This window comes from Vicugna pacos, chromosome 2, assembly GCF_048564905.1.
Source record: "Vicugna pacos chromosome 2, VicPac4, whole genome shotgun sequence".
NCBI classification, from domain to species: Eukaryota; Metazoa; Chordata; class Mammalia; order Artiodactyla; family Camelidae; genus Vicugna; species Vicugna pacos.
This window is the reverse complement of record NC_132988.1, coordinates 88550242-88567303: the sequence shown is the minus strand read 5'-3', so window position 1 is coordinate 88567303 and position 17062 is coordinate 88550242. Positions and strand designations below refer to the sequence as shown.

General features: G+C 33.5%; 1 protein-coding gene across 3 annotated transcripts in view; it reads right to left on the bottom strand.

Annotated features, from left to right (window-relative positions):
- The window catches only part of GABRG1 (gamma-aminobutyric acid type A receptor subunit gamma1), a 61371-nt gene extending 44654 nt beyond the window's left edge, over window positions 1-16717 (bottom strand). For 2 of the 3 annotated variants that reach the window (XM_006198094.3, XM_072973736.1), the window contains exons 1-3: window positions 16579-16717; window positions 15676-15963; window positions 283-431 (exon numbers count right to left, since the gene is read on the bottom strand). In XM_006198094.3, the coding sequence (XP_006198156.1) occupies window positions 283-431; window positions 15676-15779 (253 nt within the window). In that variant the 5' untranslated portion in view covers window positions 15780-15963; window positions 16579-16717. Of the gene's footprint in view, window positions 1-282; window positions 432-1838; window positions 1909-15675; window positions 15964-16578 lie in introns of those variants that run through there. The other variant, XM_072973726.1, reaches the window with a different exon arrangement.
- Window positions 16718-17062: the final 345 nt, after the last annotated feature.

The window sequence follows — 17062 nt, the reverse complement described above, 5'->3', positions numbered from 1 at the left end:
AAATAAGAAGAGAAAGAAACTACAAAGAGAATCTTAAAAAAAAAAAAAAGAGAGAGAATGCCTACAGCAAACATCGTAATTAATAGTGAAATATAGATTGCTTTCCCCAGTATCAGAAACAAACCAGGACTATCAACATTGATCTCCGTCTTAGTCAGTACAGCATGTCATTAAAAAGACATGTAATTTTGAAAACGGATAAAATATCATCACTTGCAAAGTAACATCAGTAAATGTGGCTTTCATAGTCACCAAAATGCCAGAAGGTTTCGTCAGACTTACCTCCTATATCTGGGCGAAGTTTATTGTCATAGCCTTGAAGCAATGAGTTGAGAATTTGTGTTATATCTCCTTCATGAATCTTTGGTGCCAAGACCCAAGTTTTGTTGACTGTTAAATCCTCATCATCTTCATCATCTGCTTTATCAACACTAAAGAATTTAAAGAAAAATTTGTTTGATAGAAAGTTCAACCAAAGAATGTATCTAAAAAATAGTTTAAGGTTATTATAATTGTATAAGGGAGTAACAAGAGGGAAAATGTGTTAGAAATATTTCAAGTTCAGTAAGATGAACACATTCATCATATGAGCTGTTATGATATAATAATATTCAAAAGTGAATAATTTGTTGAAAGGAAAAGTAATATAATATTAATATGATAAAATAAATGTTGGCCAGCCCTACAATAGTCATTAAAGGCCAGAGAGATTATGCACTGATAATGTTAGTGGCACTAGGTTTGAGCAGTACACAACCTGCACAACCATGTGTAATGACTCTAAACCATCACACTCAAAAGTAAAAATTAAAAGATAAATAAATACAAGAAACGTTGCAATAATCAGTCTGGTAAAATGTATTTTAAAATGCATGTGTAGAAAAGAAGACTTAAGGAAAGATGAGTGAAGCAGGATTTGAAGAAAAGAGGAAGAGTTGTTGAACACATCTATGTTTCTTCCTTTCAAGTCAGAAGAACTCAGACATCTATTCCAAGAACGTTGTCAAAGAGTATCTTATTATCAAATCATGAGTTGATGGACAACTCACTCTCTGTTCTCAAGAGAATGATTATCACATTTTAGGACTAGAAATTAGACTCAAATAACCTACTGCCTTTATTTTGTAAATGAGAAAACTGAAGTCAATAAGGAACTAACCAAAGCACAAACTTACTTATGTGCAAAACTAAGAATCAGATTCTGATCCTCCAGCTAACTCTTCCTGCTACACCTGTGTGTTTAACAAGCTTAACTTATGAAGTGTGGAAGAAACATGCAGTAATATAGATATTCATCTACAATTCATCAAAAGTAGCAAACTACTCCTCTCTTTACTACCCATAAGTAACCCCATCTTCATTTGAATGACATCATCCTAGACTTCACACAGCCAGCTTTACTAAATCTTAGTCCTTCAGTGGAAAAATATATATAAATTTTTGTATTGGTAAAATCGGGTAAATCTATGTATATTATTTATTTACATATATTTCAGAGATGGGCTTCCCTCCCACAGAAGATATCCAAGTTTATCTCATTAACCTTAACTGATATTTCTACACTATTCACTCAGATCTCTTTTGCTTTGGACCTAAGCATCTTACCTAATGCAGCCTTCCCCTCCTTTATTCTTTTAAATTCTTTTCCAGTTTGATTGAGATTTAATTGGCATATAACATTGTATATATGTTCAAGGTGTGCAACACAATGATTTGATACATGTATACATAGCAAAATGATTATCACAGTAAGCTTAGTTAACATCCACCCTCTTTATCCTTTTGAAGAGTATAAATTAAAATTGTAAATTAAAGCTTAACTTTTAAAGTATTTTTACCTCATTTCGTCTTCACAATAATTGTATTGATAGTTATTATTAAAGCATAATTGAGTGCATTAGTCTTCTCAGTATTTCTCCTCTTCCTCCTGTTAGAGAATTATACTTTTTACCCCACGGACTTCTCACTTGGTCATGTGACCTGAAATACTCCTTTCTGCAAGAGGATTATACATCCCTACTAAATTCTGGTTTGGCATGCATTTGCTTTGGCTAGTGGAATATATGTAACATGCATCACTATGAAACAGAAGATTTATTGTCAGTGCGTGAGTCACCATATCCCGCTTCTCCTGCCAGAAGACCAGCCATACTCAGACAGAGGCTACCACTCCACCACTTCACTTCCAGAGCGAAGGCAACATGAACAGAGACACCATTGACCTACAATGGACACATAGCCTAAGCAAAAACACTCGGTGTTGTAAGCCAGTGAGACTTGGGGGTAGTTTGTTACCACAGTGTGTACATTTTGTCCCTATATGAATTCCTGGGGTACATTCAGTTAACAGATTTTTAATGAAGTACTTACTCATGTATATTAATTGTTTTACTGTATTTAATTTCAAAACGAATATACTATTGAAATATAGTAATATAATTTCCTTCAAATAATTTCTTCTTTTCTCTCAATAAAATGTATACATAAGTACATACATACATTCATTTATAAACTAAAGCATTTAAAGTATTGAAGTATTAAGAATCCCTGCTGGTGTGTCCTTCAGGAATATTTTACTTAATTAGAATTGCTGAGATATTGTCAACAACCAAAATTTTAGGTCATCTATTTAGCTTTAAATCCCAGTTTTATAGAATAAAACATCTGATGGATAGAGGCAGAATACTGCACATATAAGAACTTGGCTTTTCTTTGAAATATGATTGTAGTCAAATAGAAGTTCCCAGAAAAAATAAAAGCTTTTCTTATTTTTTAATGTAGCAACAACTTGGTAATCCAAAAAGCCCATGCTCATAGTGATTTACATTACTCTTTTCCCAGCTGGCTCAGAGCTAATATGAAAATTGACCTCGGTGATATTACAAAGCTTACGTTCCCCATTCTGGGTAATAACAGAAAGGAAATTTTATTATAGGTAACATTTCTACATTTTTCTCCACACTTTCTAAATTACCTTCAGTAGTTATCATATTGGTATTATATATTGCTTGTCATGATTTAAAAATTTAGTATGTCATATAGCATATGATGTCTCACTGTGTTTCATAGGCTAGAAGATTTGGTAACATTTAAATATGCTGAGTGAACACTCATTTTGGGGAAAAATGTATCATTTTCTTTTTCTTTTTTAATTGAAATATAGTCAGTTTACAATGTGTCAATTTCTGATGTACAGCACATTGCTTCAGTCATACATGAATATACATATATTAATTTCCATATTCTTTTTCACCATAAGCTACTACAAGATATCAAATATGGTTCCCTGTGCTATACAGTATAAACTTGTGTATCTATCATATATACCATATTTTCTTAGATAATGCTCTGGAAATTTCTGGACTCATTCTCAAGCACTTCTTTCAAATAATCTGAATAAGTATAATTTTATCATTATTGGAAATACATAGACTCCTCAGTGTATAATTTCACTAATTGTTTATTTTACTGATGCATGCTTTTTATTGTTGTTATCAGCTGTTGAGTGCCTAGAATGCACCATTAAGTTCCTGCCATGTTTCAGGAACGGTGTGACAGCTTTTTTCTGTATTGTCATGTCATTTGATCCACAGTAATCCGATGAAATAAATATGACTATTCCTATTTTACAGAAGAGAAAAAATAGATTTATAGGGTCTTTAGGATCCACACTATTAAGTAATAGAGCCAGGATTTAAAATAAGGTTGACTTAGTTTAGAGACTCATTTTCTCTTTTTTTTTTTTGAGGTTTCCATAGTATCATTTTATCTTTATTAAACAATCCAGAGTGGTTGGATTTTGAGTTTTCTAATTTATAAGAATACAGCAACACTTCTGATAAGTAAGTAGTAGGGGCATAGGTTGGAAGCTTAGTCTCTGCTTTTCAGTTTTAAGTTAGAACAATAATCTTAAGGAATCACACACACACTCTCTCTGATGAAAAAGATTTTCTAATGTCTGTGCTCAAACTTCAGTCCAATGCTTTAATTCATTTATAGAAGAAATACCGTGTACGACAAATGTGCTAATTGCTGAAAACAAAAAGACAAAGAAAATTGCATTCCTGATCTGGATGATTTTATTTTCTAATAAAAGAGAAAACTATTCGTGTGATACAGAAAACCATCTTGTACAAAGATGCTTATCACAGTGTTATCTATAATAGCACAAATTTTAAACAATAGGAGTATTTTAAGCAAATTGTGCTGCATCCATATGACATAGTGGATGCATCCATCCAGTTTGTGATTGTGAAGAGTCTATAAAATATGAAATTAGTTTCATAATGTAATGTTATATAAAAAAACACACATAACAATTGGCTTTTATAAAAACCTAGGTATAAAATGACTAAAGATTTAACAGGAAAGCAGCATAATGAATATAATAAGTATTCTATGCTAGTAGAGCTATAAAAAGTTTAATTTTTTTCTGTATATTAATTGTATACTATAACTTCTGCATAATTTTGTAATGTAAGTACATGAAAAGGAGTTACTCTGACAATAATTTCTATCTAAAAATGAACTACTTCTTCCTACACACCAGATAGTGCCCTGAAATAAATTTCTAATTATACAAAATAAGTAATTCAGTAGAGCCTTTTATAGAGAAAGGTAGGGCTTTCTACTCTGCCAAGAAAACAAAAGTGGCAGCCCTAAAAAGTTGCCACTCTGTTCTCCCAGGGAGGGAACGTGGTTGACTGACAGCCCAGCTGCTGGCCCTCGGGACCAGCCCTGTGTCTGCACCAGATCCAAGCTCCCCCAGGCTGCTTTCAGGCAGTAACTGAATATTGTTGCAATGCTAGTGCAGACCCACTCCTGCAGAGGGCCTCCTCTAAAGGTCAGCTTGTGTTGGATGACTCCCACTTGCCTGGCCAAAATCTGTTTTGAACTCTATAGCCTGAGATTCTTTTGACCCAAATTTCTTCTTTCCCCTGTACTTTCACAGGGGTCAGACCTCCATCATTATCTGAAGGCTCTCTCTGTTTGCTTCCATCTCTACTCCTGTCCCTTGCACAGGCAGTTTTCTCAAATATCTCTTAAATGTCTAATCCCATCTTGGCATCCGCCTCTCTGAGGCCTTTGCTTCTCACTGTCTTTAATTGACACTTGCAAATTTATACCAAAGAAGGTTTTCAAGTCATCCATGTTAGTGTTGGTTTTTTGCCTCACTAAGCTATTTATACATTTACAAATCTATCTGATTACATAATAAATTATTATAAGCAAAAAGGTACTTTAATGAGTGTATTGCTGTTCTTAATATAGTAAGCAAAAGTTTTAAACTGATGATAACTAAGAGACAGGTCAAGTAAAGACAAGGCATGCTAAGTCATAGAATTATGTAAAAGAATTCATCTTTACAGCTAGAAAAAAATAATCTATGTCTATATCAAGTCAGTCAATATAAACTATTTTTCATATGTACGGTAAACATTCATCCAGATTGTCCCAGAACAATCTTGATTTATGCCTGTTTTCTTGGAATAACTCACACCCTCTTTTCACTCACAAATAACTTAATTTGGGTGATAAATTGTATAGCTGTACCCTGTATATAGTTCATTTAAAGTATCATAGAAAGACTGCAAATGTAAATGTCCAGGTTTTGACCCTTGGGGAAGATGCCCACTAAAGTGTTAGGACAGTGCAGATGGAACTTCAAAGCCAGGCCTCAACAATGATCTGTTGCTCATGACAAATTAGTGTTTATAAGTAAAACATCAGATACATTTCTATAAGTTAAGTGACAAGTTTCAGGAAAGAAACATATCTGTTCTAATGTTTCTGAGTAGACTTAATGTCAATGACTGTAGGAGCTAACTTTTTAAAAATATGTGTTGGCACTGATTTTAGAGCTGGAAGTCAAAGAAAATAAAAGTAAAATTAAAAAAAAATTTAAAGTCTTATTTTTTGTTGGCCATTATAGTCTAGCTGCTTATTCTTTTGTACAAAGCTCTTTTTAGGGTTGTAGCACTGAATTAGTTTTATTACACATGAAAGTTAGTGGAGAAGCAAAATAAGTAGAAGAGTAATAAATAACAAAGTTATAGATTTGAACTTTTAGAGCTTTAGAGAGGTGAAATGATAGTCAACTCAATTCTGTGATTCTCTTATTAGCACAAAGAAATAGGGGACCCATCTCTTAACACACATGGAGAAGAATGCTTTGGACATTTGAGGAGGGGGAAGGGAAGCAGGCCTAGAATACTATGTATGCTTTACTATATGCTTGAATCTGTCCAGTGTTTAAGTCTACTATAAAATTAATCACATTTCATCTTAATCACTACCTTATTTTTCACAACCCTCTATTTGCTCATAGAAAGCAGGGCTTAAGGTTTTCAATGTGATACGATTGGCACCTAGCCTGACACATAGTGTGTATTCAGTTTAAAAATTTACTAAATAAATGAATAAATGGAAAGAATATTAGAACTCATCCTACTGTTTATAGGTAAAATTACAGTGAATCAAGAAAATAAACAACTAAAAATGTTGGACTTAATCAGAGAATTGATCAGTGTAGTTAAACTAATATAAAATTAATTTTACAAAACACAGTAGCTTTCTAATCCTAGTACTAATCCATCATGAAAAAAATGATTTCATTCACAATGACAACACAATCTATACAATAATTAAGAAAAATATATAACAGGGAAGGTATAAGGTTTATGTGAAGAAACAAAAAAAAAAACTAATTGGAGAACATAAGAACAAAAAAAAAGTCAAAGTAAACATTCTTGCTATAAAATAATATTAATATATAATTCTCAAATTAGTTTATAAATTTAATAAAGTTTCAATCAACATCCATAGTTCCTATGTAACAGGTTAAAATTATACTGTAATTAAGTGGAAGAATCAATGTGAGGGTGTACAAGAAATTATTGGTAAATAGAATTGTTAGATGAAATTTGCCCTGCCAGAATAATAGAAAACAAAATAAAGTTCCTATAATGAAAATCATATTGTGGTAATACATAAAGAAATCAATGAGAACAAAATCAAACATTCAAATTCAGATCCCAAGAGTACAAAAATTTAATATATAATAAACATGACTAGTCAGTTTAGAAATGAAAGGATGAATTATTCAGTAAATTGGATTGAAATACTTATTCAGCCATTTATAAAAAATATATTAGACTCTTATTTACATAATAACTTACAGATATATTAAAGATCAAAATATATTAAATAAAATATATGACTATTAAATAAGATACTGAATTTTTTTAACTTTTGGAGTGAGGAGGCTTTTTCTAAGCAACATGTAACCAAATCAGGAAAAGAAAAAAAATAAAAATCTGACCAAAAAAAAAAAAATAGATGATGTAAAACAATTTAGACAAAGAATAGAGACAAAGGATAAACTGAGACAAAGATATTTACAACATAATTGGTATACATGAATTCAGAGGAGGACAAAAGCTAATAAATACATAAAATTATGCCAACATTTACTGGTAGCAAGGGAAAATAGATTTAAAATCTGACAAATTTTAGCCATCATAATGACAAAATATTAAAAGATTCATTACATTCTGTACTGGTGTTGATATAGATAAATTGTATTTTTATAACCATTAGTAGAATAAATTCCTCTCTAGCAAGTAATTTGGCAACACTGATGAAATATTGACATTAAAAGCATGTACATATGTATATAGGTACATAGTAACAATGTTCATAATAAAATGAAAGAGACTGTTATGGAATAATTTAATAAATTATGATACTTCCACAATATAGAATACCACTTCAACATTAAAAATGAGGTACAGCTAAGTGTACTAATCTAGATAAATATCTTTGATATTGGTTGTATGACAAAAACAAGTATTAGATTTCATTTGTATAAAATATATACACACAAGTGTGTATATATATTATCTGAACTTATGGAAAAATTTGGAAGTATAGGCTTCAAATTGCTTAGTAATTTTGACAATAAGTATTATTCCATTATTATTAACAGTATATGATAAAAAACATGACATAAGGAGAAAAAAGTTTTGGTTTTTCCTATATATTTTAACCATATATGTATGTACATATATATATCACTTAGAGATTATTTAAATTATTTAGTTAAAAAAACAAATGAAAATAAGGTCTAAAGTATTTATGGTAAAAAGCTTTACATTTAAAGACATTTTATGTTCACAGAATAGAACCGAAATTGGACTGTATATTAATGGTTCCACAATTTGAGATGTGAAATATTAATCTAGGAGAAAAAATAAAATGTGACATTTTCATCCACTGTGAATTTTCAGTAGTTTCCTTGGTAAGGTAGAATACATAGCATCCTTCAAATTACATCAGTGTTAGGAAATTAACAACAATAGACATTGATTTGGGCACAGAGCACTACATTGTTTGTTTCAGAAAGGGGTCTGGACAATTCCTAAATCTATTAGAACATAGTTTGATCTGGTTAGACTAGATATAAGAATGTACAATTGTAATAGCTAATGAGAAAAGGTATAGATAGATATCAAATAAATTTTTAAAATGTCAGTTAGTATAGTGGCATATTTTTAGAAAGAGAACAAAAATGGAAAAATTATAAAATAAAGCAGAGATTATTTTTTCTTAACACCTCTGCTTATAATTATGAAATTTATATAGTTTAGTGATTGATCATTAAAATAAAGGCAAATACTAATGATAAAACAATATATTCTGCCAAATTTGGAATTTTTTATTTGCTTTTTGGCTGGCCAACTCTGTTTTGTTAAAACAGAGTTTAGAAAATTGGGAACCATGCCTCCAAAGAATAGTATTCAGGGGGATGGAGAATACCCAGAAATTATAAATATTCTTTGGGGACTGTTTCCATGTGAATATTTTTTGGAGGAAGGAAAGAAACAGACTTTTCATTACAGTCTATTAAAAAAATTACCATTGGATTGAAAGTATATTAAAACCAACACCACTTTATATCCATAGAGCTTAACTGACATAAATTAAACTTATGAACAACATGAATCTTCATGACATTGACATTCTCTAAGCCTTTGATGTTCTTATGCATCTGATAAATTCTGTAAGGCTGCTAAAATTTTTGCAAAGTGGAAGCATAATATTTAGGCTTATTAAATTATAAAACATAGTAAAGGATCTTAAAATTAAATAGAAGGAAGAAATGGGAATTTACTCTTCTGAATGCAGAAAGATATACCTTTCTCCTAAGTCTTGGCATCATAAAAGGAGAGATGAAATATTTTCATTGGCATAAGTATTCTCTCAGAGCTTCCGCTTCAGAAAAGAGAGACTACAAATGAGTAGAACTGAAACAACAAAACGCTCTTTCTAGTCAACTCCAGTTATGACAATATGAAGGTTTTTCAAAAAGAATTGTTACCAAAGAAGTGACAGAAACAAATATACACTCATAAGCCACTTGCACAGAGTAACAAGTTAGTTTGTAAAACACAAATGTCTGAGTAACACTTAAATGTAATCCAACCAACGAGGCTACTTTGTTCTAGTCATATAGCTATTTAGTTGAAAAGGTAATCCTTACTCCAAACGCTCTTCTTCATGTGTTGGAAAATTATTCTGATAGCTCTACACGTCTAGGATGACTGATAGGTAAACGATGTCCCTACATTGAAGCAGTTCAAAGATTCTGCAACCACAAGTCATAGTCCTGGAAATCTACCCAAAGATTAACTTGCTCTCTAGAGCACTTGATTCTAGCAGACTTATAGCTGCGTGGAGAACCAAATCATTCGCTAATCATACCAATATTAAGACATTAACTTAAACCCACTATGTTCTCATCATGGACTTTCTGATATGCCTATCCCACTACAGGTTGGAGTGCAGGGTCTATGTTAACTCTCCTTCTATATCCCTCCTAGCACCGTCTCTACTATTGTTACTTGAAATATTTGGTACTCAGTGTGTTTGTCTAAAAATAAAGAGAAATGTTAAATCTCCAAATGAATTGTATTTGGAAGGGAAGGATTCCTACAGTTCAGAAGTTCACTATTAAACTATATTATATAGGTTTTAATAGAATGCTGTTATTTTAATCCACATATTAGATGACCAAAGTAAAAGGTACCTTAGGAATATAGTTTTCAAAAGGCCTACCACACTATGAGACCATACCTCTGGCCACAGAATAGTAATGTTATATCTCTATGTATATTTTTCACCACCACTTAACCTGAACTTTTGCCCATCACAGGTGAGAACATTCAGTCTTTTCCCAGAGTTGTGATTGAAGACGGTCTTCTTGATGTCCCCACTATAGCTCATCTAGAATTCTGAGTAGCAGTTATGGCATTTTATTGTCTGTACTTGTTTATATCAATAGACCACCCCAACATTAACTACTAAGTTCAGTGGGGGCAGGAACTCTGCCTTCTTTGTCCAGCATGCATACTACCATTCATATGTATGTGTTGTATATGTGTATATATATATATATATATATATATATATATATATATATATATATATATATACACTGTCATATATACACTGTGTGTGTATATACTATCATATGTGTGTGTGTGTGTGTGTGTGTGTGTGTGTGTGTGTGTGTGTGTCTCCTATATACATTATGAAAACACTATTAGGGCAAAGATTATGTCTTGCTTACCACTTTATCTCCAGTTCCCAGACCTGTGCTTAGCACATAGTAGGCACTGAGTATAATAGTTGTTGAATGAATGCTAATGCTCAATAAATGTTTACTAAATGATTTAATAGCTAGGATTATTTCCTGATACATGAGACTTCGGTTGGTTAAACTATTTTAGTACAGACAGAATTAGATTCTGAGATATTTAAAAATAGAAAAAAATATAAATTTCATCTGCCTACCAAAGAATACAAGATCTCTAACAAGCTTCTGCTTGAAGTCTAAGACATCTATTATTTTGTTAGAGGGCTTTTGTATTGATGAAAATCTGCCTTGCTGTCGCTTTCCCTACTTGGTTATGATTTGTCTGTTACATCTATACATAATAAATTCAATTATGATTTCATATAGCATCTTTAAAAAATATCTGATTCTTCAACAAAATTTATCTAAATTCTGAATTCTTGCTTTTAACTCTTTATCCCTTGGTGTTTTTTTCTAGAACAAGTACTCCAGTTTGTTGATATTTCCCCTAAAATGATTAATACAACATTGCGTATAATATTCCAGATTATATGATAGATACACAGTGGATTGTATACTTATTGTGCTTCTGTCAATTGCATTAACCTTTCTTTCCTTTCCTTTCTTTTCCTTTTCCCTTCTTACCCTCCTTCACTTACTTTTTCTGCCCCTTCATCCACAGTTATGATGAATGTTTTGATTTACATGGCATTTGTAATTTTAGAGAAAAGGTGATTAAGATGCAGGCGCTGGGCACAGAGCACATGATTCTGAGTTTTGGATTCAGCATTAACAGCAAGATGATCTTTAGTGAGTCCCCAAAAATGGCTGTGCCCTGGTTTTTTCCATCTGTAAAATGGGGAGAATAGCAGTATCTGGGCTTTATTTCCCTTTCACGCTTGATTGATGGTTTGGCTAAGTATAACCTTCTCAGTTGGACATTTGTCTTTAGAATTTTAGAGACATTTATTTCCCTCATGGTTTTTTGGTATTGCTGATGAGTAATTTCATGGCTTTCTAAATCTCCTTCCTTGATTGTAATCTTTTCTATCATCACCCTCTAACCTTAAAAATGTAGATGCCTTTGTTCATCTTTGGAGTTCTGAAGGTATATTTCCCTTTTTTGACTAGAAGATGTTTTCCTTTGATTAATACCATAAATCTAAGCCTTAGCAGTGAGTAGAATGGCCATACGCATATAGAGTACTAGGCACAAGTACTATCCACATGGTTAGTACTGAAGACTAGTTTATTCACCACTGTAAACCCAGCAAATTGCACTGTGTAGAGTGCATAGCAGGCGTTCAATAATACTTGTTGAATGAAAGACTGAATGATCTCTTCCATAAACCAAAACATATTTAATAATGCACAAAGGATTCAAGGCATTTACTTGACTTAAACAACTTTAACTAGAATAAATAATACTAGGATTACTGTGATTCCAAGAATATCTATTTTTATGTCATTTAAATTAAAATTGTAAATGCCATATACTTTGCACAAATTTTCTCTTTTGGTCTTGAAACAGCTGAAAAAGTAGATGTAATTTCTACCATTCACAAATGAGGATTCTCTTCCCCACAAATTTGCCTGAAATCACCCTAGTGGGAAGCAGAAACTAAAATTTACACCTAATGTTCAAGTCCAGGATTGGTAGCATGTATATATGTGAATTATTCTCCTGAGGTCCATACATTCAATTTATGCCCACTCCTCCTCCTTCCCCCATGGCAGTAATTCATCATATTTGGATACTATCTCAAGAGACACTTTTTCAGTTTTCCACCCTGTCTTGTCTCCTTTCCTTTCGAACCCCCTTCGTTATTATTTTCTTAGACAAATTTTAATCACCTTTGTATAAATATAAAATATTAGATTTGTCTGTTTCATTTTTAAATGAAAAATCAAAACATTTCCTTCGGTTGCTTAACCAAAAGTGTGTCCCACAGTATATGTAACAGGATAAAATGTTAGAAGAGCATACCTAGAGGACTCAATCCATAGGGGATTTATTTATTGTAGAATTTTACATTTTAGCTTCAAAATCATTTTGTCTCTCAGTTCTTCTTTGAATATTTAATTATCATAGAGCATCATTAGTCATTTTGTCCTCAAGTTTGCTTCCATATCTTATTAGAAAATGAGGCCAAAAATCTAAATGCTTAAAGAAAAATCATGCACTACCAGCCACAAAATACATGACTGAAATTTTTTGAAAATAATATATTTTATAAAGCAATTATATTTAAATATTGTCATTTGGGCAGTTGATTGCTAAATTGTATGATTGTTGACTCATGAAATTGTTTTAAAAAACAAAAATGAGTTATTTTTCCTTGAGCTATCTCAAAATATAACTTCTTAGTCAAAGCATATCATAAATTACATTTTAGAAGAGCTAAAATCTCAAAGCACTTTTTCAATTCTTTTCAAAAGTCTGATTATAATTATATTTTTCAACATTACAAATAAGTCAAATCAAGCATAAGAGATTTTAAGCACTTACCAAGGTGCCATAGAGCCTCACAGAGAATGAAACATAGGAACCATGACTACAGCTTTTAGTTACAACAGGATTGGTTTTCATAGCTCAGCAATATAAAAATCAATAAAGTGTCCCTCCTTTATGGTCCTGATGAAAACTAATGAGGAAATAAGCTACTGTCTCTGATTAGATACAAGAAATACTAGCTTCCAATCTGGTAAATCCCAAAATGGGTGACTTTGAAGATTTAATTTAGACTCCAGCAGAAGATATCAATAGTCTTATGTAAACAGAACCATCTGTGGTTAGTTTTAGAAAGGTTCCCTCCAAAGGAGAAAGGAAGAAGAAAATACGAATGTAAATGCTTATGCATGTTAACATCCGTTATCTTCAACTAAATATTAAAAGGATGAAAAGTTCACCACAACTGTAGCTAGCTACTTTGAAAAGTGAAGACATACACTGTCATAACTGAGGCCCTAAGAGCTAATTTACAACAGTAACATATAGCTTTATTTTTAATATGTATTTAATCACTGGCCAGAATAATCCAGATTCTCTATAGTACTATGATAAAATGATTTATTTTAACTGTATAACCATCTCTCCCTCTCACTCACTCATATATATGGCAAGAAAATAGTATAGAGCATTCCCAATTAGAATTTCCCTCTTGAAAACTACTAAGAAATGCCAGTGATGCCAGCACTGAGTTATTTTCTGTTTCAGTTCAAATCTTAGACATACTGAACATGAAAACTTGAAGAAATTATAAACGCTGTGCTACTACCCTCCAATTCCTAGATGAAGGAACTGTGCTCAGAGAGGTTAAGGGCTCTTGACACATAGAATCATGTCTCCTGTCTGCCAGAGCCCACCTCTGTCCCTGGCACCACACCACTCTAATTCTGAGCAGCTTGAAGACAGTTCTGAAACTAGTTACGATGCTCATAATGTAAATATACTCAGGAACAAAATGTATTCTTTAAACCCAAACATCTTTTTTAGATAGACAGCGTGGCCTTTAGTAAGCAGCTTATCTATGAGGTTGCCAGAGAAACTTGCACTTACAAAGATAAAGGAGCATACAGTTTGATATTTCAAAACACCACTAAGTAAGTCTGTTTTTACTTTTGACAACACAGATTCATTTGTGATATTATCAAGATACATGAGAGCACTGAAACATGGTCTACTGAAATATCTTCCATAATTGTATCATATATTCAAAGAAATAGACCATTATGACACAAGTTATACATAAGAAATAATTAATCAAGTAGTATTTTTGTGCCCATGCAGAACATTTAAGTTTCTAAGAGAAAGGGGTAAATTCACTAAAACTGTAATATTTAAAACACATTGAGTGTCAAACATATTCTGGCAAATCTAATATTACTTACCCTGTTTTAATCCATTCTCTATTTGGGGGGAGAAAAATCTGCTAGTAATGGCAAAAACTTCACTCTAGCTATATGCTAAAAATAATCATCATAATAATTAACTTTAGCAATGATGCAAGTAGTTATAAAGACATGTTTCCATCTCTGTAAGTGACTGCATTTTACTGGAGTTCTAAGCAGGATCACATATACTTTAACATAATTTTAAATGTGCATTTGTACAAAACACAGTTACATGATAAGAGTAGTTTGTCCAAGACCTTTATAGTATCTATGTCTCAATCAATATATTTTAATTTTGTTCACCCACTACTCCTATATCAAGGTGTGATATCTGAGTATTTTATTTTTCTAGCAGAATGATTTCAAAGTTTTTTTGAAAGGCATTACAGCCCAAGCAGCTCAAGAATTGTTCCTGTTGAATTGGAGGCTTGGGGGTTGGTAATCGCTCTCCCTCTCTCACTTTCTCGCTCCCTCTGTGTGTCACACACACACACACACACACACACACACACACATACAGCCAGAGCTTTCATATCACCATACAATTCTTATTTACTTGTACACAGCCAAGTAAAATGAAAATCATTCAAAGCTCAATATGCATAATTATTTCTAAGTTAAATATGACACACTTTCAACCCTGATGGATTTTTAGCCATATTTATGAATCTTCCTTGATGTAAAATTTTGCTTTTTTTTAGAATAGCAAAAAAGAGAGAGAGAGAGAGAAAGCAATATTAGTGAATAAAAAAGCATCATACATACCATGCTGTGTAACAAGTTTCTAAAATAACTTTTTATTTAAAATGCAGAATCATCCAGAAAGTTCATCAATGGCATTCAATCACCAAAGGCAGTAGCAAAATCATTTCTACTTCCTGTCCCCACTCCCAGTAACTGAACCTTTACTAGTTTCTACTGTGCTTCAAGTCAAAAACAACTGAGCTAATCTCTATGCTTCATACATAGGCTAATTTTGTTCTATCTGCAAAAGAGTAGATCTAATCAAAAATAAAATGATGGTAAAATATTGCACATATGCTCAGGGAAATGAAATTTATTTAACCTAGAATGATTTTTGAAAGAAAGAGAAGTGAGGGGGAAAGGGGAGGGGGGGGGATACCAAAGAATAGTTTTTAACTCACCAGTTTCCCAGATGCAGAGTCAGTAAGAGGAATATCAGCCTCACCCCTCTCCTTTGACTCCACAGAAGAAAAGGGGAGAAGAGAAGAGCTTTCCAAGAACCCATCAGGATCGCTTTTTCCGCTCAGTTCTCCAGACCAGGACTTTTTCTCCCACCGCAGCTGCAGCCCGGTGAGTACGAGAGGACGGAGTGTGAGAAGGCAGTACACCTCCCAACCAGGTAGGATGCGACTCCCAGCGGAATCGAGCGAAGGAGCCAATCAGACCGAGAGGATGCTGGCATAAATTATCTGAAAAAGAGTAGGGCCAATCAAAAGCCCAAAGAGGTGGGGCTTCCCCTACTAGAAATCGAGCCCAGTAGGGGAAAGGGCTCCGTCTTTCTAAAAGAAAAACAAACCTCTTCTCCCTACCAGCCTCAAAGGAACAGTTGCGTGGCCCTGACAGACTTCCATCCCTAGGGGAACTTGGCTTCCCTCTTCCCCCAGCCTTCCCTCCTGCCCAGCTCTATTTCCGGGGTCTCCTTTCCCTTTGCGTGTTTGGATTCTGAATCTGTCTTCCAAGAGGGACCCGTGGAGAGCTGGCAGTGCCTAACCGGTTTTCCCCAGGCTTGCGAAGGTTATGCTAATTTTTGTTAATTATTGTTAATTTGTGTGTGTTGAGGTGGGGGTCGGTACCTCACTTCTCTTTGCAGACCCAGTACCTGGCACAATGCCTGACACAAATACGCTCTCAGCATATGTTGAAATATATAACTGAATGAATGAAAGAGCGGGCTCGGTGCATTCCTGGTAATCACGTTTCCTACCCACACCCCCTCCGCTGCCGTTGTAAGTGAGAGGATTTGCAGTCTCCTTTCTCCTTGCACCAGAAGATGACACTAATGAACAATGCCAGGCAAGACTTACCTCATTATACAAAAACGTGAACAAAATTCCGATTTTAAAAAGGTTATTTTAGCCATAGGAGTTGTAGATCTATTACGGGTGATCCTTGTTCTCCCCTTTGCGTTTGTTGAGCTCCAGTGTTTGATACCTAACTTCAGAGGCTCTGCTTTGAGTTTGCAGCAGAGCCCAACAGTTGCCGTGGCAACCAGAAAGCCTCTGGCAGCTTGAACCACTGTACAGGCGAAGACAGTGGTGGTGGTGCAAGCAGGCTTGCTCTGCCCAGCCATCTTCTGCCTTTATGCCTTCCTAAATCACTGCTTCTAACCAAAGCCCTGGGATTGGGCTCTTTTGGCTGGGTCATCGATCATCTCACAACAACCTGGAATTGACCAGATTCATGGGTGAACTGCAATATACCAATGAGTTACCTTAGAGTCTTTGTCCCCCAGAAAATAGTTCAAGGTAGAAGTAACAATGTTTGTGCATGACCTTAAGGTAACCTTTT